The 21495-nt window shown below is 48.7% G+C and overlaps 1 protein-coding gene across 6 annotated transcripts in view; it reads left to right on the forward strand.

Annotated features, from left to right (window-relative positions):
- Window positions 1–21495, forward strand: part of PEMT (phosphatidylethanolamine N-methyltransferase) — a 47606-nt gene that overhangs the window by 21601 nt on the left and 4510 nt on the right. For 3 of the 6 annotated variants that reach the window (XM_077316066.1, XM_077316063.1, XM_077316068.1), the window contains 3 exons: window positions 1444–1589; window positions 8098–8209; window positions 13699–13773. In XM_077316066.1, the coding sequence (XP_077172181.1) occupies window positions 1444–1589; window positions 8098–8209; window positions 13699–13773 (333 nt within the window). Of the gene's footprint in view, window positions 1–1443; window positions 1590–8097; window positions 8210–13698; window positions 13774–16479; window positions 20187–21495 lie in introns of those variants that run through there. The other 3 variants (XM_077316064.1, XM_077316067.1, XM_077316065.1) reach the window with 3 other exon arrangements.

The raw sequence follows: 21495 nt of genomic DNA on the forward strand, positions 1-21495 counted from the left end.
AGCAAGCTCCTCTGTTTTATCTTCACAACAACCCTGTGAGGTGGGTTAGGCAGAGAGCACATGACCAGTCCAAAGTCACCTAGCTGGCTTCCATGTCATCAACGGGAATTTGAACTCGGGTCTTCTAGACATGCGTCCAACCCTCTTCACCATACCACCTGGCTAGAATGTTTTGGGTTTGATTCTTCTACTCAACCTCAAAGCCCATGAGTTGACTTTGGGAAGGACATTGTCTCTCAACTTGGCCTACCTTCCACAGAGGTGGTGTGGATAAAGTCGAGAAGAGAACCATATCGAACACCTTGGGGAAAGCGAGCAATAAAACTAGGCCGGAAAAGATCCTATGGGAGGAGCATTCGGTGGTGCTGGTAGGATCTCGCCACTTGGTTAAACATGGACAGACAAAAAGGATCCGCTCTGCGTCTTGGTATTGGCAAACATCCATACTAGAAAAGTCATTGGTGGTTTGGAAAATGAATAGAAGATGGTAATGAAGGCCATTCGGTGAGCGCCACAAATGATTTCATGCCCGTTTCTCCCAAACGTCAACAGTGCCACATCAGAAATGCCTTTTCCTCTTCTTCACGTTCTCCGGCATGTGCAGAAATGAGGGATCAGCTAGCAACAAGCACCAAAATTGTGGACCCCTCCCTCCCATGTGTATGAGAGAAGGCACACTGCCAGCTGTATGCAGGCTATTATCTGTAATTATCCTGTTTGTGCATAATGTTCCCCGTTCACAAACACAGCGAACGCTTTAATCGGTGGGATGCCAATCAGAATCATGCTTGCATTTTGTATGTGCGGTTAGCTTAATTGCACAAAACCGAGCATGTTCAATTACTGGGTGTCTCCCCCCCTCCCCTAATGAAGTAACCACTCGGTCCAAAACTTCCTGTTAGGGACACTTAATCACAATGAAGATACGTCTCTGTTCCATTTACGTCCCACTGTTTTTTCCGAGGAGTGTGAACATTACCCGTGGTTCTCCCCTCCCTGAATTATCAAAAAAGCTCCAAGAGAGTTCTCAGCCCAAGGTTACTGGGTAAGAATTTCTGGGATAGCTTTAACTAGGATAAGTCTCCCATATCTTAGGATAGAGGACCCCAATAGAGTGCCTACTGGCCCCTCTCTTGATGCCCAACAAGGGGTTATAGAAAGTGGGTGGGGCCAAGTGGCTGGCTCTGCCTCCTGCGGCAGCCATTTTGTGGCGGCCATTTTGTGGTTGTCTGTGTCACAGTTCCAAAGGTGCCCACAGGCTGAAAAAGACTAGGCACCCCTGTCCTAGTTTAACCCGTAAACCGCACCGGATCTAAATATTTTTGCCCCTAGAGTAGAAATGCCTGGAGACTCACAAGGTGTCCTGGTCTGTAAAATGCATCGTTGACATACAAGTCTGTCTTTGTGACCTTCCAATAACCCTTTGGTTTCCTTCCCCCGTAGTTTTGCAGAAGCCATGAAGAGCCAGCCGAAACTTGGACCTCTAGACTCGCTTCCTGGCTACTACGCTGGAGCTGGACTCGTGGCAATAGGAGTGGTGTTCGTCTTCTCCAGCTTTCTCGCCCTGGGCTTTGTTGGAACGTTTTTGGGTAAGTCTCAAGTGGGGCGTTCGTTTCTGCCGTAATAGGAGCAGCGGAAGTCTTCTAGGACTGCTGTTTTCTTTAGGAGATCGTTGTCTGATGTAGCATAGATCTAGCAAACTAGATTTAAAAATTAAATTATACATAAATAAAAATAGATGCGTTTCCTCAGTTTGGTGGTACAAGGGCAGGGAAACTGAACTCCCCTGCAGTTCCTCTCACCGAGCAATTTTCAAAAGGTGGATGCAGCAACGTTGAAAATTGATTTATTCATTGCTTCGATATATACCCCGCCACTCTCCCTTGCAGAGACCTCAAAAGCAAAAGACAAAGAGCTGATTTTTTTCTACCCTGTTTGCTACTACTCAAAGGAGTCTCGAAGCCACTTCAGATCACCTTCCCTTCCTCTCTCCAGATCAGATATCCCGTGAGGCAGGTGGGGCTGAGAGAGCTTTGAGAGAACGGTAACTGGCCCGATGTTACCCAGCTTGCTGCATGTGGAGGAGGAGTGGGGAATCAAACCTGGTTCTCCAGATCAGAGGCTGCCTCTCTTAACCACTACACCATGCTGTCTCTGGTTTTGTGGCTGGCTCCGCCTCCTGGGGCAGCCATTTTGTAGCAGCGCAACATCTGCAGCAATATCTGCACCTCCAGATATGCGCCTCTCTTCTCCACTTGTTATTCATAATGCCCCTTGACCCGAAGACCATCTTTATTGAATGTTCACCAAAGGACACGATCCAGCGAGCCGGTGCTCTTGACAAATGCAGGGGAAGTGCCCACAAACCAGATGTGATCTGTACAGACAGATGAGTGCCAGGAAGACCCTTCTCTTCGGCATAATGTGCACCTAGGGATTTTTGATTTATTCAGCGTCTGATGAAGGATCAGAAAAGTGGAAGGGGAGCAGCTGGTGGGCCTCCCATTCAGAGAGCCCCTTGGGATGACACCAGAGCTGATGCATCGCCAGAGCGTCAGAATGTTTTATGGCAGGTGTGAATCATCCGGGCCTGGATGACAGGCAAAACAGGTGAGTCAGGATCACAGGCACACCTTCCCCTTCCACAGTGTTTACGTGGTGGTTTACAGTCATGTACTTCGCCTGTGCAGGTGGCGGGGTTATTTGCCACCCACGACAAGAACCAAATTGCCACACACACCCCCGCGGTGGTGGGCGTCACCAGGGAAGGTGGGAAGGAGATGTTTCACCGTGCGCTGTTCTGGGACTGCCAGGGCAAGGCAGAGATTTCCAGAAGAGCTGAAAGAGGCACTCAAGGTTTCCATGAAATAAATAAATAAATACAATACTTAAAGAAAAATTAGCTGCTTCTCTCTAGCGTGCGGGAAACTTTATTTGTGGAAACCAGGGGCACTTTCAAGACTAACAAAGTTAATTCGAAGGAAAGCTTTTTGTTATATTGACTTTGTGAAATGCATGACGAGCTCTTTTATGGTGAATACGAATTTATTTTTTTAGGCTATTTGGGGGAGTGGCTTTGTGGGGACTGTTGCTGTGAAAACCCCAGCTGGGGGCAGGAAACCCCCTCCCTAGGGGATGCTCCAGCCATGGACCAGTGGTCCAGCAGGGGACATAGGAGATCCAGCCCGGTTCAGCAGTGGTGATGTGGTATGCACTGGAAGTGATGTCATTGCATTTCCAGCAATATGGTTCACTCTGATACTTGGTCAAAACTCTATGGTTAAAATGGCTTCTACCATAGAGCTTTAGCCCAAATACCAGAGCGGTAATTCCCCCTGCCAGTTGCCAGGGGACACCTGGCTACCCTAATTGTGACTCAATGTCGCATGTGTATAAATGCCTGCATGTGAATGCTAAGGCACCATGCAATTTGCACTTTCCCTATTTCATGCACTGCAGCTTCTGAGACCTGTTTCGAACGGCTGTCATTGTCACAATAGCAGGGCTTGCGATAACGTAAACTGACGCTAGGCCTTCTGGCAGCAGAGAGACCTTGAGGATACAAGAACTAACTTATGAGCAGAGAGGAAGAACAGCAAAAAGAGAACGGGAGAAGGTTCCGCGTACACGGAACGGAAGGCAGAACACGCTTCAGCTCCCTCTAGGGTCCAGAATCAACTAAAGGCTCCCCGTATCAAAATTAACATTACGACATTAATAAAAATATTTCACAGGCTGACGCCCCACCAAAGGCGAGACATATTTTCACTCCTGAAATCCTGCAGGGCAGGAGACCTCGTGACACTAACCGACCGAAACTTCGAGATGAGTCGGTAGAATGTGGCAGCTAATTCCGAAGCGAGTAATTCAGTGTTTCCTTTGCAAGGATTCGGTTAAAATGTCCCACTACTGCTGCCCCGTTGAATCTTAAATGTAGGCTAAATGATTGCAGTGGAGGGTAAAATTACTCGTACTAAGCCGCCGTCCTGTGCCCACCCAATTTCCTTCGCCATGGTGGCAGTTCAGGCCTCTATTTGACACCGGTTGGATATCTTCACTTTCAGCTCATTTTCTTTCTGGAGTGCGTGCTAATTTGTCCCCACCTCTGGACAGTCAGTCGGACAGTTCTCCCCCAGTATTTCCTTCCTCTTTGTTCCTCCACAATTGGTGTTATTGTGCTGGGCCTCGGCACTCCCAGGATACCCTAATTTTTTCAGCGTGTCGTTTTTCACCATGCGGCCTGGCCTATTTTCCCACCACGCATTGTGCTGAATACAAGCTTTGAAAGAGGTAATGAGGTTTTCATGGCAGGGGAGAGGGAAGAGGGGACGAATATGTATGTGAGTCCATCTGCTTCAGGTCAGGAGAGTTTTTGTCATTGTTGTTTTTCCCGGCGACTGTTAAATAACATGAATGAAAACGAACGGGCCGAAATTTCGCGGCTTGGCCTAATTCCGTTTTCTTCCAATTGTTTTTTTTCCTCATCGGTACGATTAAAAGGCACTTTTACCTGGATAGCCCAAGCGAGCCCAATATCACGAGATCTCGGAAGCTAAGCAGGGTTGACCCTGCCTAGCATTTGGTTGGAAGACCTCAGAGGAATAAGAAGGTCGCAACATGGAGGCAGGCAGTGGCCAACCACCTCTGTTCATCTGTTGTCTTGAAAGTCCAATAAGGTTGCTGTGAGACAGCTAGGACTTGATAGCACTTTTCCCAGAAGGTTGCCGTCTGACAGCTAGGACTTGATAGCACTTTTCCAGAAGGTCACTGTGAGACAGCTAGGACTTGATAGCACTTTTCCAGAAGGTCACTGTGAGACAGCTGGACTTGATAGCACTTTTCCCAGAAGGTTGCCGTCTGACAGCATAGGACTTGATAGCACTTTCCCCAGAAGGTCGCCATGAGACACTTGGAGCTAAGAGAAGGAAGAAGTGGTATCTCAAGAGCTGACTGCTAGCTCCACCCTCTGTTTCTCTTGACACTTACCAGATGAACCTTGGTTAGTCTTAGCCCAACTTGCATCGCAGGATGTTGTGAGGAGAAAACTGAGAAGGGGGCGAACCACGTACGCTGCCCAGAACCCCTCAAAACGAGGTCCAAATACACTAAAGAAATAATAAATATTCCCAAGCTGCCCGTTATGTCTATAAATATTTTCCTTTTCCCCCTCCTTTTCAAAATTAACATTTCTACCGAGGGAAGAGTCACCTCTCTTCCACGCAAATCAATTCATACAGGAACATCAGACTCTTCTCCGTGGATTTGAGGCGGGGCGCTGTTGAGTTAAGGATCCCGGGAAAGTTTGTGTTCCGGAAGGCTCTGCAGATGCCATGACTCACCGAACCGGCCCCGCCCTCTGTTTCCCTGCCAAACAAAAGCCGACCCCTTCTCTCCAAGGTTAAGCCGCATGCCATAATTGACATTAGCAAAGTGGGGTCCTTTGCAAGCACAGGGCTGAAAGGCACGGCGGGAAGGAATTGAGTGCTATAGTTTATTGCCATTCTTGCCGGTTTCAGGATTTCAATTTCCTCAGCCCCTTGCAGTGACACCCCCTCCCTGACAAATCATCCATTTGAATTTCCAAGAACGATCTGCCTGGTTTAATTTCTTTTCCCCTGGGTAATTGCCATCGGCGTTTAAGTGGGATAATGACCCGGCAGGGAAAAAAGTTTTCTCCCCGCTAGAAAAAAATTATTTGCCGTTGCCTAGTGAACCCCGGGATGGCGTGCTGAGTCATGCTTTTGTGTGCGAGGGGAGTTTGGCGCATTGCTGTCGAAATGCCGCAAGAGACCCTTGGAGCAGTGTGTCTCACCAGGTTGGTGCACCTGATGTGGTGTCAGCGGATCACTTTTCCACTCTGTTTGTTTATGATTTCTTTATCGAAGCTTCTCTGGCAGGCAGGCCAGGGATATTTGGTGGTCTCATCTCTAAATACTAGCCAAGCTTGGCCGTACTTAACTTCCAAGATCAGGTTTGCCTGTGCTACCAAGTCCAGGGGTCTTTTCCCCACTTAAGACCAGAGATGATTTTCTGGCTGGTTGGAACCCACCTTGGCCTAGAGTGCCAGTCCGGAAGGGGGAAAGACTTAGGTTCCAATCTGCATTTGGATGTCCAAGTTTGCCAGGTGATTTGGGACAAGTCCCCCTTTTTAGCTCCGGTTGACCACACAGGTTTGCAGCAAGGATAAAAGGCGGGCAGGAAAGCCATGTGCAGCTGTCCCGGGAATTAGGGCTGAAAAGGAGAAGATGCTCAGAAAAAGGATATAGAAGGTGGGAAGTGGAGGGTTTGGCAAAAGGTGATTACTCAGGTAGGCTGGTGCTGGGAAACTTTCAGAGATTTGGTGTTCAAAGCCAAGAATCCCAGTTGGGCCTGGAAACCAATGCAGTGGTTTTAAAACTCGGAGTGGCACAGTTCAAGCGATTTAGTCCTCTGCGCAAGAACATTCTGGACTACTTGATATAATTATATATCATTTATATTTATATACTGCTCTCCCAGCTGGCTCAGGGCAGCATACGCCATGTTGCTCAACTTCATACAATCCTGCAATGGAGTTAAAACAGTTGGTTAAAATTTAAAATACAATTAAAACACTTGAACAAACCATCAGCACCGGCAGTCCCTTTTTTAAAGTGCTCCTGGTTCTCCTGGAATGACGCTACGATCTGGGGGCATCTTGATCCGAACCAAAAGCCTGGCGGAAGAGCTCCATCTTGCAGGCCCTGCGGAACTGTGTCAGTTCCGTCAGGGCCCGGATCTGCTGCAGGAACTCTTTCCACCAGGATCTCTTTCCATCCCGGCCCTGGTTGAGGCCAGACGTATCTCCTCGAGGCCAGAGATTATGGCGTTTCGGAAGCACTGGGACTGGAAAGGATTATTGCGGAAGCTGAGGAGACGGGGAAAACAGAAAGAAACATGCCTGGCCAGAGGAGAGGAAGAAAACATCTTCCAATGAAGAAAGCAGAGAGGAGAAGGAAGGAGAGGATAGCCAGCAGCAGTGTATTCCGCACAGCCCAGCACTGGCACGGCAGGAGACGGAAGAAGCTGTTTTCCGAAGAAAGAAGATGGGACTTCTTCAGAAATACACAAGCGAAGCTCTCACAGTTCTGAGTAAAGAGGCTAAAAGAGTCCTGGGATGTAAATACTTCTTTGGACACTTCGGTTATAACCCGTCCGAAAACAGGGGGTGACTTTGAGAGCCGTTACTGGAAGCGCTTGGATTCTCGGGAAAGTGTGTTCATTTGCCAGAGCTGAAAACGGCATGTGACCCTTTTGGAAAAGAAAAATAACATTCTGTTCTTGAAGCGAATCAGGCAGTGGTTTGGGTGGAAGGTGAATTTGGAGGGAAATGAAGGCCACAGAGTGCATTGCGCAGAGGGAAAATGCAAATATTTTCATTCATTCACTCATTCATTCATTCATTCATTCATTCATTCATTCATTCATTCATTCATTCGTGCAGAGGGGAAATGCAAAATAGTGCTAAATAGATAGCTCCTCCAATGCTCCCTTCAGAACACCTGTGCTTTCTCCAGCTCTGCAGGAAGCCGCATGGCCAATAGCCATCCCTCCAGACCTCATTTAAGAGATCTGTCTTCTCTGAAGGACTCCATGCCAAAGAAAGCTCCCCTGAGGTTTTTCACCTCTGTTTCCCTACCCATTACCCAGGTCAAGCTAGGACAAAGAGGTACTTCCTTTGTCTTGTCTAGAAGTTCCTTCCTTGAGATTATTCCTGGGGTTTACAAGTCGTCCCACTCTCTTGTCTCCTGTTTGGAGGAAGAGGGAGAGCTTCCAAATCCATTGGAACAGCTGACGGGATGGGAGGGGACTTACCAGGAGCAGGGAGCGTCCGGATGCATTCTGGCTGCCCTCCTCCAAGCAAGGCCTTCAGGTGAGAGGGTTCATGTCTAAATGCTTTGGATGCCATGTGTCATTGCTAAATATTCGTAACGTTAACGGTAGACCTTCACTTTAGCAAGTGCCCCGGACAAGAGGTTGGAGATACCGTATGCTTTTCCTCATAGATGCTAGGTAGCATGTTCTGCAGTGTTTCCATGCATCCTTGACCTTTGACCTTCACATGTGTGTTGCTTCCAGGCGATTACTTTGGGATCCTCATGGAGGCCAAGGTGACTTGCTTCCCGTTCAGCATACTGGACAACCCAATGTACTGGGGCAGCACTGCCATTTACCTCGGATGGGCCCTCATGTGAGTTCTGGCAATGACGCCATCCTTATTGTCTCTTCAGGCTTCTGGCGTGTCTTTGGGGAGGGGGGGGAGATGTACCCTGGTATCTCCAACCTGGTTTCTTAAAACTCTAAAGCAGGGAGAGAAGCACCAAACTGGGAGACCCCCAGGTCCAACTGGGGACTAGCAACCTTAGCCTAACATGAACAGAATTTTGTGATGCTGTTACAATACAAGCCAAGCATGAGACCTAAGGCAATTTGTGGGTTTGGGCTGATCTCCAAGGCTGTTTCTGTTTGCTGCCTGAGAAGCTGTCCTGTGTGACCTCTTGAAAAGGGACCCGGAGCCCGTATTGGGTTTCCTAGCCTTTAGCACAACATTTTTACAAACTCACAGGGTGGGGGGAAAACTGCTCTTCACAATGCTGCAAACTCAGCTGGACAGATTTGGAGGCCTTGGCTACGCTTGCAACCGTCTAGATAACAGTATTGAGTTTTTATCCTTTGGGGGTGTGCATTGATTTGACACCTTGTGTGTGGTAAAACAAATCCTGATGGAAAGTAGGGTTGAAAAAACTGAGTTAAAAGCGGCCGGTTTCAAAAAGAGACGCGGCTCTTCCTTATTCAGAACCTCTCGAGAAGGATAGAATAATGTGGCGTAAAGAAAAATATGCCTGGGATAGGGAGGTTAGAGAAAGAAATACTCTTTTCCCCTTCTCACTATACAAGAACTTGTGGGCAGTCGAGGAAATGAATGGGTAGTTGGCTTAGAACAGAAACAAGGAAGTTCTTCACCCAAAGGGGCTTCAAAACATGGAATTTACTTCTGCAAGGTGGCGGCTACAATCTCAGGCAGCTTCATGAGGGGATTGGAGAAAGATCTGGAGCAGAGGTCCGTTAGCCACAAGGTATCGATGGAGCGCTCTGTATGGGGCAGTGACGCTCCATCTTCTAGGTGCTTGGGAGGCAACAGTGGGAGAGATTCCACACTTCTGGCCCCTCTGATGGCCCGTGGGTTTTGGACACTGTTAGAAGAGTATGCTATACCTCAGATTACTGCCTATCTTTTCCTTGCGTTCTCTCACTCATGGTGCATATGAACCGAGATAGAAACACTAATAAATAGCAATCACTCTGTCATTGTCTTAAACCTCCATGTTTTGCGTATGTTTGTGTTGTGTTGTGTATGTTTGTGTTGTGTTGTGTTAACCACGCATGCATGCAGTGGTTAACCATTTCCCGGGACCGCCACAAAAGCTCTCCTTGAAAACGCATCTCGATGCGTTCACTCCTAAGACCACGCTGGTTTCCTTCCCGCTGGGTTTTGATCCAAGCCGGCCCGATAGAAGAACCGGACGTGCGGGCTGAAGGCGGCGAAATCCGTGGGAAATTGCCTCAGCTCCAAATCCGCAGTTAAATTTAGAAACTGGCCTAGCTGAACTGGAATCACGGGCCAGTGAAATGCTGGGCAGATAAAACTTCCAGACCGATAAACGAACGGAATGGAAAGTCCGTTCATCCGTGAAGATAACTTAGCGTTTCGGAAGTAAAAGATACCCTTATTGTGAAGCTCAGAGATGTGGATGGCTTCTTTTTCATGGCTCATTACGAGAACGTGGGATGTAGCGTAGTGATTGGGGCAGCTTTTCTCAACTTTTTTACCATTGAGAAACCCTTGAAACATTTCTCAGGCTTCGAGAAACCCCAGAAGTGGTGCAATCGTGCAGAATATGGTTGGGAAGCAGAGCTGTGGACATGCTACCCAAAGCCTTTCCCCTTCCCACCAGGCCCATCACTGGACATTTCGGGAGGTGGGCCAGTCGACATGATCATATATGTTCATACCACCCAATAAATATGAATTAACTCCCATCCTTTTGGGAAACCCTTCTAGGGCCACCAGGAAGCCCCAGGGTTTCATGAAACCCTGGATGAGCCAGGATGTTGGACTAGATGGAGCCTCACTGGTCTGATCCAGCAGGGCTCTTCTTATGAAAGACAGGGGTACGAGCCCCACTCCCAAACTCATGTTCAATATTCTGAGCCACCTTGGGAGGAAAAGCAGGGCGTGACTAATCCAATACCCCTTTCCCAGTGTTGTTCTTTGTCTCACACGGTAGTGAAACAGATCTAAATGTTACATTTCCCATGTGGGAAGCGAGTTCCCACCCAGAGAGAGGGTTGGTGTTAAAGAAACTCAACATATCTGTGTGGCTGTTTACATGTGCCTGAAGTTCGGAGTTGAGTGTTTTCAGGGGGGTTATTCCCTTCCCATCCAGCACGCCCCCTGCTTTTATGCACACAGAAGTGAATGGCAGGGACCACACAGGAACTGCGGCTGTGAAGCCCTCCCATTGACAGGCAATAAATCTTTCCCCTTGTTTTCAAAGGACGCCTCTCCATCTCATTGTTTTGCTCTGGGAGTGGTCATTGAGGCCTGGGCCTTCATAAGAACCTCAGAAGAGCCCTACTGGATCAGACCAGTGAAAGTCCATCTTTGACCCCGAGGGGACTCCGAGGGGTTCCTTGGAAATCATTGAACCAGCCTCTTTGCTGGGAAGATCTGCTTTCAGCCTTGCCTCGCTATAGAAACCGGAGCAACAATCTCACTCTTATAGCCAAAAACTTTTAGTCCTGTTCAGCTCGCAGTAAGAAGAAGAGCTGGTTGTTTGTAGCTCGCTTTTTACTGTCCGGAGAAGTCTCAAAAGCGCCTTACTGTTCCCCCTCCTCCCCGATCGCGCTCCGAAAATCTCGTCGGTTCGTTCAGCCTAGATTTTGATATGAAGTTGCCCCTGCATGGTGGTCTGGAATGAGCAATCGCAGAATGGGCTGCATCCCCCGGAGCCTTTTGTTACCTCGGTTCTCATTTTGGAACATTTAACCCATATATCTGCGCACCTGCAATTTGACCTTATTATCGATCCCCGGACGACTGAGTTTTCTGTGCCTCCTGCATTGTGTTTGCCTGCTAACCTTCGCCACTGTAATCTTTCCCACTAAGCGCTGCCACAGCATCGTTTGTGACATCATTCCTGTTGTCTTTTTACACCGTGACCCATTTTGAGGTGGCCAGCTCAGCCCAAGGCAGGGGGTGGGGAAGAGAATGGGGCCCAATTTTCGTCCAAACAAAGCCGTGTTCTAATTGGGCTTGGACAAAAAAAAAGAACCCCACTGTCATCGACCAAGCATCACTCAAAAGAAAAGGTGTGCAGTGTTAGGAAGGGCCACATTCTGGCACTGAGAGGGGGAAGGGACTTCTGTTTCATTTGATAGATTTTTAGACAGGAGTTCTCTGTGAAACTGTTTTTTGCCAATGACATTGTGGGAAGTTAGAATTTGCAGAGCAGAGGTTAACCAGGTTGACATGAAAGCCAACTACTATATACAGCTACAATTTGTTTATAAGGAATACTAGCAAGAAAGCCCATTGCAACCAGGAATGCAATGGGCGCTAGGACCCAGGGGACACCAGGAGGTGTTTTTTTTTCTGCTGCGTGGAGCTGTGAAAGGCTCCGACAGGGTTTTTTTGTTTTCTGCTGCTTGGAGCTGGGAAAGGCTCCTACAGGGTTTTGTTTTCTGCTGCTTGGATCTGTGAAAGGCTCCTTCCGGGGTTTTTTTTCTGCTGCTTGGATCTGTGAAAGGCTCCTGCAGGGTTTTTTTTTTCTGCTAGCTCTCGTGGGCGTGCCGGCTTGGAGCTCCTACAGGGGTTTTTTTCCTGCTGCTTGGAGCTGGGAAAGGCTCCTTCAGGGTTTTGTTTTCTGCTGCTTGGATCTGCGAAAGGCTCCTACAGGGTTTTTTTTTTCTGCTGCTTGGATCTGTGAAAGGCTCCTGCAGGGTTTTTTTTTTCTGCTAGCTCTCGTGGGCGTGCCGGCTTGGAGCTCCTACAGGGGTTTTTTTTCCTGCTGCTTGGAGCTGGGAAAGGCTCCTTCAGGGTTTTGTTTTCTGCTGCTTGGATCTGTGAAAGGCTCCTGCAGGGTTTTTTTTTTCTGCTAGCTCTCGTGGGCGTGCCGGCTTGGAGCTCCTACAGGGGTTTTTTTTCCTGCTGCTTGGAGCTGGGAAAGGCTCCTTCAGGGTTTTGTTTTCTGCTGCTTGGATCTGTGAAAGGCTCCTGCAGGGTTTTTTTTTTCTGCTAGCTCTCGTGGGCGTGCCGGCTTGGAGCTCCTACAGGGGTTTTTTTTCCTGCTGCTTGGAGCTGGGAAAGGCTCCTTCAGGGTTTTGTTTTCTGCTGCTTGGATCTGTGAAAGGCTCCTGCAGGGTTTTTTTTTTCTGCTAGCTCTCGTGGGCGTGCCGGCTTGGAGCTCCTACAGGGGTTTTTTTTCCTGCAGCTTGGAGCTGGGAAAGGCTCCTTCAGGGTTTTGTTTTCTGCTGCTTGGATCTGTGAAAGGCTCCTACAGGGTTTTTTTTTCTGCTGCTTGGAGCTGTGAAAGGCTCCTTCCGGGGTTTTTTTTCTGCTGCTTGGAGCTGTGAAAGGCTCCTGCAGGGTTTTTTTTTTCTGCTAGCTCTCGTCGGCGCGGCGGCTTGGAGCTCCTACAGGGGTTTTTTTTTCTGTTGCCTCTCGTCGGCGCGGCGGCTTGGAGCTCCTACAGGGGTTTTTTTTTCTGCTGCCTCTCGTCGCGCTAGCGGCGAAAGGCTCCTCCGGGGGTGTTTTTTTTTTTCTGCAGCTTCTCGGCGGCTGGAGTCTTGTGTTGTGTTTGCGGCGGGGGCTTCCTTGGGGCCGGCCTGACGCGGTGAGAGACGCTTCGCGCCTCTCACCACGTCAGGCCGGGAGCAACTGCGAGCCGCGCTGAGCGCGGCTCGCAGTTGCTGGGGCTGGGAATCGGAGGGACCAATCGGCAGGCGCGAAGCGCCTGCCGTTTGGTCCCTCCGGTTGTCTGTCATGAGGAAGGGTCCAATCCGGACCCTTCCTCATCCCGGACACATCCCGCCCCAGAACCCCTTACTGTTTTATTTAGTCCGTGGCGCCCGCGGCGCCACGGGCGGTGTACAGATGTCGTCCGAGTAGGTAAGGAAGATGACCCCTTGCTTCTCCTGCTGTGTCAGAATGTGTTTTTTTGCATCCTGCTCCACCCTATCTGGAAGCAGCCCTGGCAGCCCCACATTTCAGCCCCAGTTTGGGCTGTCAATGCCTTCTTGTCAATCAAGGCAGTTCCTTGATAACAAAAAGTTATGCTCTTTGGTCACCTCGACAAAAACGGTCCTCGTCGTACTGTCTCCAGCACTGCTGTAACGGCACCGCAAAGAGGTCAACCAAAATGAGGTCGGGAGGCAGCTTTGGCCAAGTGACCAGCATCTTTCGGCAAACATCTGTGGTCAAAAGAGAGAGAGAGAGAGAGAATTGGTAACGCAGCATGACACTGTTCTTTTGAGCGTCCATTGGAGATTGATCTTGCTGCAGCCTCCTGGCCCAGTGACTCAGTTGTGTCTTACATAAGACCTTTCTCCGAAAACAACAGTACAAAAAAAAAACCCACTTACCTTCTCTTGTGTTTTCTTCCGCCCTTTCAAAACCAGGCTTGCGAGTCCAGCTGGTCTCCTCCTGACGGCCGTCGTGGCCCTGTGCTACACAATTGCTTTGCGGTACGAAGGGTGAGTTTGTTTTGATGCTCGGAGAGCGGCAAATGATTATCCACAGCTTCGGAGAATTATGCCAAGAGGGTAGTTCTAGCAAACTCGCTGTGTGTATTTCCCCGTTGTCGGCGGTGTGCAAGAGCTCCTGCCCTTGAAAAGGCCGCACCATCGATCATGGATGATCAAGGGCTCTTCAAGGCCTAAAGTCCTGACTGCAGATTGTGTTTTACATTTGTCCCCCAACTTCTAACCAGATGTCAGCCTCGAGTTCCCTGCAGGGGATTCAGTTCACATCTGTGCAAGGCCCCAACTTTGACTGGACCAACAGTGTCTATGGTGAATGGGCTTCTACTACCCACAAAAACCAACTCAGGGGTGCCATGATCTTATTGTGGTCTATGCCCATGAATCTTCAATTCCGTTGAGCCACATCTGCATAATCTCTCGTCCCGACCTTCAGAATCTGTTTATATTGCCCCTCTAACCTTGCAGGGGGTAAGGCTTTGAACACATATGATTCATGTCTAAAAAAGACTTTTGCTGACTTTTGAATCTATTTCTTGGGGGTTCCGTAAACTCAGGTGACCCTGCCAAATCTGATTCACGCTCTGGATCATTACTCCTTTGTTTAATCATTTGCCTGGCTTGATCTTTGCCCAGCTCAAGTACGGTGTGGATGGAGAAACCAAGATACAGATACAGAAGATTTATTGGCATAATGAGCAATAACAAGTAGGGGGATATACAAAGTAATCAAATTAAAAATCAAGCAGAGTTACTCAGTTTCGTTAAAAACAAGGAATTGATTCTAACGCAGCTGAGTAACTCTGCTTGATTTTTAATTTTATTGCTTTGTATCTCCCTACTTGTATTGCCGAGGTTCACAGTTCTACTTTCTGTGCGCAGCTGCCGCCTAGAATTGAGACGGTTAGTGGTAGCAGGCCGTTTGTGGAGAAATGAGCCTTAAGCCAAATCAAAATAGACAAAAAGCCGACTCTGGCTTCAGTCTTTTTCAGGCCTGTTCCCAGACGGACCGTGGAGTTGGAAATACTTTTAGGGACTTGTTCTCTGAAGATCAGTATTGTCAGCTCTGACTGGCAGCTTCTCTCCAGGGTCCCAAGTGGAGACATTCCACACCCCCTTCTACTCACAAGGGACAGCTGCCTTTCTGTAGGGGAGTGTGGGGATTATATCAGGACCCCCCCCCCAGTCTTTTTTTGGTCCTGCGAGCATCGTGGGAATCATGACAGAGAGCAGTGGACGCAATTGCAAAATGGCTGCCAGAAGAGGCGGAGCCAACCCAAGTATGTCAGGCAGTGAGTTGGCATGCATCATTCTAGTAGCAACTCTTCAACGTACCTTCCCAAATGAACATCATGCTTTAAAATTTTATTCTCCCATGCAATCAGCATACCTTCACGCAAACCGTGAAGAGTCTTGTCCTTTGAGTCCTGGCTGCCCCTGAAGTCATATATATTTTTTAAAAATCTGCACAGAAGACCTGGTGGGAACCAGGCTAGGGACACCTGGGTGACATGAATAGTGGAGCTTCTGCTCCTGCCGTAATTTTCTGACCACCCCATGATGCCGTGATGAAGGCAGGCTCTCACTCCTGCAAGGTCATTCTAGAGTACGGGCTATTTTGAGTCCAGATTGGCAAGGCTTGACCTCCCCACCACCACTCACACAAGAAACATTTTGTACTCTGCAGTTCCATTCACGAGTTCTTCTCTGAAACCCACACATCTGCCTGGGGACCACAACGACACACCAGATTCCCTGGGGGTGTTAATGATACGTTAGGTGTGGCAGATACTTTTCCACCCCTCCCTTCCAAGGTGATCCACAAAAGCGAGCAGCAGGTGGAGGGATGCAACATTTTGTTCCCTCTGATGACAAGAGAGCGCGATTGAATGAAGCTAGTTTGCATCTTGAATTCGGCAATAAGATTATTATGTATGCCTTTTCAGCGGTGTGCAGGGCAGAGAAGGACCCAGAAGGTGCCAGAACTGGCGGGGACAGAGAAATGCCAGTTTATACGGTAGTTGAACACCCTCCACCTCCACAAACTTGATGCCCAACTCAATACAACCATAAAAACCATCAGCAGATGTATTAAGGCCACTCTGACCTGTGGGCTACCTACAGATGCGGGCCCCACATACCTGTGAGCCTGCCTGCCTCCTTATGCCCCCCACAGGGCTCTTCGCTGTGCAGGTGCAAATCTGTTTTAGGTTCCTGCCCCAGGGGAGGTTGGCCCTTGACCAGGGCCTTTCCAGTCCTGGCCCCAACCTGGTGGAATGAGCCACGAGCCAACCCTGATTAAATTCACGAGGCGCCATTATAGTTCTCATTATTTTGGAAAACATAACACGAAGACTGTATTCTTTTAACCTTTGTCCCTGGGCTGAATGTTGGCCAAATTGTTTCTCCTCTTTCTCCTTAATACACACCTCTAACCGTTATTGTGATTCATTGATGCCGGACATGTAACTTCACCTTCTCAGTGTATGATAAGATCTTGAGCTTTTAATCGTATCTTACGCGTGGTGTGTTTAATCCTAAAATGCTGGGCCCCGTGCAGTAAGTAGTTGTATTTTACTGTTTTGACGCTCAGATTTCGAGTCCCTGCAAAACTGTAACCTCCCCATCTCTTTCTTTTGTTTTCCGAAACCTTTTACCTTCCCCGATCCACCCTCCTCTCTCCGCCTTCCCAAATTCCAGGCCATTCACTGAAGAAATCTATCGCCAGAAAGCCGTCAAGGGTCACTAACTGGGGCTACGGCAGCAGCAGCAGGGGAAAAAAAGAGAACAGGGTGGTTTAGAAGCAAGAATTCAGTCTGCCACCAACACGGGACAATTCGGAGGGCTCTGAAAATTCAGGCTGGCCTCTAATTATGCGTGACAAAAACGTCTTCAAAAGTCCCTTCGAGACGGAAACCCACTGGTGGGTATGGGGGGGGGGGGGGAACACGCACTCACGCTTTGCAAAGCCACCCCCTCCCAATCCAAGGAGCCCGCCTCCACTTCTGATTTTCAGCAGGATCCTGTTAAGTGCAGAAATTTGAACGGGTTGATTATAGCCTCTGGAAAACGTCAAAAAAAAAAAATACTAAGGCAACGCAAGTAGGAGGCCTGAGCGTTTAGAGGTAACTGCAGGCCCACGTGCAGAGGCAAAGAACAAACACAGCAGTGGAGGCATGCGATTCGGAGGAGAGCGATACGGCACAAGGACGCATGCGCTCAGCAAGCATTGGGGCAAAGCCTCATCTGCCGTCGTTTAGGCGGCATGAATACAATTTAGGGGAAGTGCGTGCAGTGCAAAATTAGTCTTGGGACTTCCCCCCCCCCTTCCAGACCGTCCTCTTTTCTGGCCATAAACAACCTGATCTTTTTCTTGTGTGTTACCAACTGAAAGGCCGACGCAACTCCCTCTGCTGTGGCAGGGTGCTCGAGCACATGCTCCCGGCACCCGGCTGATTGCAGCGGTCAGGGGATGCCATTTTGGCTGGGAAACGTGAATGCTAAATAATGTGGTTTCGATCCAGTTGAATTCGCTTGCAAGCGAATTTTTCCATTTCGCTCGCTAAAATCCAGTCGCAAAGCGCATTGGAAGAGCATTATTTAGTGCGTGTAAAAGCGTCAAGAGGCCCGGCCCGATTTAAGCTCTTCCTTTAGGCTCAGCAGTCTAATTTTATTTACATTGCACCCATGCCATTTTGTAACTTAAATTGCTGAGCGCCATGATGCCTTTGTTTGAAAAATAAAACACGGGAACCTACATCCTTGCCCCAAAGTCCAGTTTCTCCCTCGTGACGTTACTATTTTGCTTTTCAAGCTTCACAGAAACGTACATTTCTTTATCGTATGGCAGAGTTACACACATTAAGCGTATCATAAGATAAAATGCATAACCAAGTAGGCACAAAGGTGATGCAGACCAATTGGGCAATCCTGTAAATACTAATATCTTAGCTTCCAATCTCCGTCGCAGCTTGGGAGAGTATAAAGATCTCTGTCACATCTCCCTGGAAAGCACGATGCTCACATTCCTGTGACACATGGGAAATACTGTGAAGATGGTAAAAAGCTTGGTGGGGGCAGTGTTTGTGACCCAGACCTTCCTCAATAGAGAGGCGTCCACAATCGTACCCAGGCTTTTAACGGTGGTCGGATTCTCGCTTTCTTACATTAGCTGCTTTCTAAAAGGTTGCTCTCGAGTAGGCAAGGATACCCTAAAATGGCCATAGAAATGCACAGGTTGAAAAGGGGATTGGAGAGATTCATGGAAAGTAAATCTATCAGTGGCTACTAGCCATGGTGGCAGAGGGGAACCTCCACATTCAGAGGCACTGAACCTCTGAATCCCAGAGCCAGGAAGAAGGGCTGTTGTTGGCCCTCTGGAGGAACTGGATGGACACTGCATGAGATGGAATGTCGGAATAGATGGATTTTTGGCCTGATCCTGCAGGGGTCTTAGAAGGTTCTTCTCAAGGGAAGACCTTGGATTCTATGCTCCGTTCGTTGAGTCTACAGAAGAACTGGTTGTCTATTGTGTGAAACAGGATGCTGGACTAGATGGACCCTCCCTGATCTGATCCAGCATGTCTCTTCCGACATCCTTATGTAACAGCATTGGGACAAGGGGCATTTGGGAGTTCTAATATGGAGGGGAAGGCGAGAAAGTGACAGATAGTGGAAATCTATTCAAAGAAACGTTCCTGTGGGAGGTCTTCTCCAACTGAATGTTCCTGTTTCCAGCAGTCATTTCCTTGATCTTTCACAAAGTCACAACAACAACAACAAAACAACAACCCTTCCCCTTCCTTTGCTCTGATCTTCCAATTAAAAAAAAAAAGAACCAACCAAACAATAACAACAAACCCTTTGGGGACTTAATTACGCTTCCAGATGACATTTCTGAATGGAGCGCGGGGGGAGCTGGGCGGTGTCATGCCACTGGCCGAGCCCACGATTCCAGTGTCGATTTGAGGGGATAATTATCTCGCAAGGCTCAGCCTTGCGAGATCAAGATTAATTGGGTCCCAGGTAGCTGGATTCGGTTCATACCTGTCGCTATTAATCAGGAGCCAGAACGGCCATCCGCTCCGTGCGGAGGGAGCCGCGGCCCCCGTCCTTATCACCTGCTGCGGGGAGAGAAGAAAAGACTCCCGCCGTCGAGAATGAGATATTATTCTCGGCCCGCGCACTAAACGAGCTCAGGTTGACAAGCCTGTTTGTGCCGGAGCCGTGCGCCTTTCATGCCGATTTGAATTCCACAGCGGGGAAACCGGCTCCGCCACTTGGGTTCAGCGGAACGCGAGTGAACAAAACAAGTCAGGCTGATTTGAAAGGGAGATGAGGGAAGGCGCAACCAGGCCGTATAATGGTTCAGAAAAGGCCTGTCTTTGGCCGTGGTCCAAGAGCCCGACATGAAGGTTGCCAACCAACCCCCGATACTCTACTGGACCAGCAAAACGATAATGCATCGAGGAGACAATGTTAAAAGTCTGAGCAGCTGAAATTTCATATTCTGTATCCAGGGTTGGTTCATCCATGGACACATGGAGCATGCACTGTGGACCCCATGCTTCTGAGCCTTTTGTCCCCTGTCTCTTGAGATCTTGCGGAGAAGGTGAGCTCGTTGGACCATGAATCTAACTCTCGATACGAAGCTGCTTTGTCATTCCTCCAAAACACCCGTTGGACCTTGCACTGATCCAACACAACAGTCACTCAGTCCTTGGCTCCTCTTAACTGTCGGGGCTGGCAAACGAACCCGATGCCCTTTTCCTCACGAGGCGGGCATTCTGCCCATCCAATCTCCTTCACGGCTCTTCTCCGCTCTGCCTTCCGGTGTTTGCTTTATTCTGGATGAACCACCTGCCTGCTGCCCAGGTGGCCACAACCCCTGGGGTGGGGGGAGAAGGGATATTACACACCATCTTTTGCAAACATCAACCTGCGGAGCTTTGGGGAATGAAAACAAAAGGAGAGGGAAAGTAAACAGACCGTGTCATGGTGGAGCACAGAGAAGAAGTGAAGCAAGGGCCAAGATGGGAGCAGAAGAGGCTGAGACATCCCCTTGCCGAATCGAACTGGCCTTCCATCGTGCCCAGCACTCTGTTTCCAGAGATATGCAGACCAGATCTTCGGCTTCGGTATAAATTGCAGGGTATCTAAAATAAGCAATGAATGTCTTCTCATAATTTTATCAATAGTTCTCTCTTCAGATATCCTAAGTTCCAAACATTCGAGCTAGCCTGTTTTACCAAGACGTTATTAATTTTTGACGTTGCTGCACATTCCGTACGAAACGTCTCTGAGGAACAACTGTAGCTTGCGAACTATGACATTTATTATATCAGGTTCCAAAAAAAGGTAATCTGTTCTGTATCTCACAATAAAAGGAGGGGAAATTGTTATTCCAATTCCAGTGCTGTAGACATTTTATGTGCTGGTGTGATGCCGGCCACTTTGGACCCCCATTGGGCAGAAAAAGTGAAATGCAAAAGAATTAAATAGAGGTAAATAAATACAACACCCGACTCTCCGTCATCCAGGGAAATAGTCTGCTCTTGTTATCCGCATCGCTTTAACTGGGGCTGAACTGGGACTGAACTGGGCAGCTGCCTCCAAACGCTCAGAGCATCGCAATGGCTTCTTCCGGAACTTTCCCCATCCGTCGAAAGATCGGCCCCCATCTGCTGTCCTCTCCTGCTCTCAGAAAAACGCGTGTATTTTTGGATGCTATTTGTGCCCCGGCGAATCGATATGAAACTTCGATTGCAGGGCCGAATGACGTCCGTCGAAGGCAGAACGGCTGCACAAATGGCATATAAAACCCGCCTGGCACACTCATAAAATGGCGGAACCAACGCAGGGAGGCAAAAACAGTTGAGGAAAGTGTTCAAGGAAATGGGAAGGGGGGGGAGACGTTGGCTGATTTCTAAGAAAGAGTCGCTTCCTGGATTTTTGGTTCCCAATGGAAACGCGGTTTCACCAACGACATTTGCCTGGGGCCTGTAGGAACATTTGGAGACTCGTCCTTTCTATTATCTTTCCTCGTGGCAATTTAATCCGTCTTGTTTCTTTGTTTGCACGCTCCGGGCCGGGATTGGCGTTCAGTTTCCACATGTGCGCCAGCAGTATTGCATTTTTTAAAATGTATATATACCCCCTCCCTTCGTCAGCTTGGTGTAGGTGTTAGGAGCGTGGACTTCTAATCTGGTGAGCCAGGTTTGATTCCCCGCTCCTCCCCTGAATGCAGCCAGCTGGGTGACCTTGGGTTTGCCACGGCACTGATAAAGCTCTTCTGACCAAGCAGGAATATCAGGGCTCTCTCAGCCTCACCCACCCCACAGGGTGTCTGTTGTGGGGAGAGGAAAGGGAAGGCGACTGGAAGCCGCTTTGAGACTCCTTCAGGTAGAGAAAAGTGGCATATAAGAACCAACTCTTCTTCTTCTTCAGAAATCTCAGGGCTCTCTCGGCCTCCCCTCCCTCACAGGGTGTCTGTTGTGGGGAGAGGAAAGGGAAGGCGACTGGAAGCCATTTTTAGACCCGGTAGAGAAAAGCGGCATCGAAGAACCAACTCTTCTTCTTCCTCAGAGGATTTACACAAGATCACGGCTTGAAGGACCTGCTTCATCCCACCCCAGTATTTTATCTGCATGCCATTTCTGGCGTTTTGTTCGTTTGTTTTTAAAGGATGAGTAAAAAATACTGGAAACTCATTTTGAA

This window comes from Paroedura picta, chromosome 17, assembly GCF_049243985.1.
Source record: "Paroedura picta isolate Pp20150507F chromosome 17, Ppicta_v3.0, whole genome shotgun sequence".
In the NCBI taxonomy this organism is placed as follows: domain Eukaryota; kingdom Metazoa; phylum Chordata; class Lepidosauria; order Squamata; family Gekkonidae; genus Paroedura; species Paroedura picta.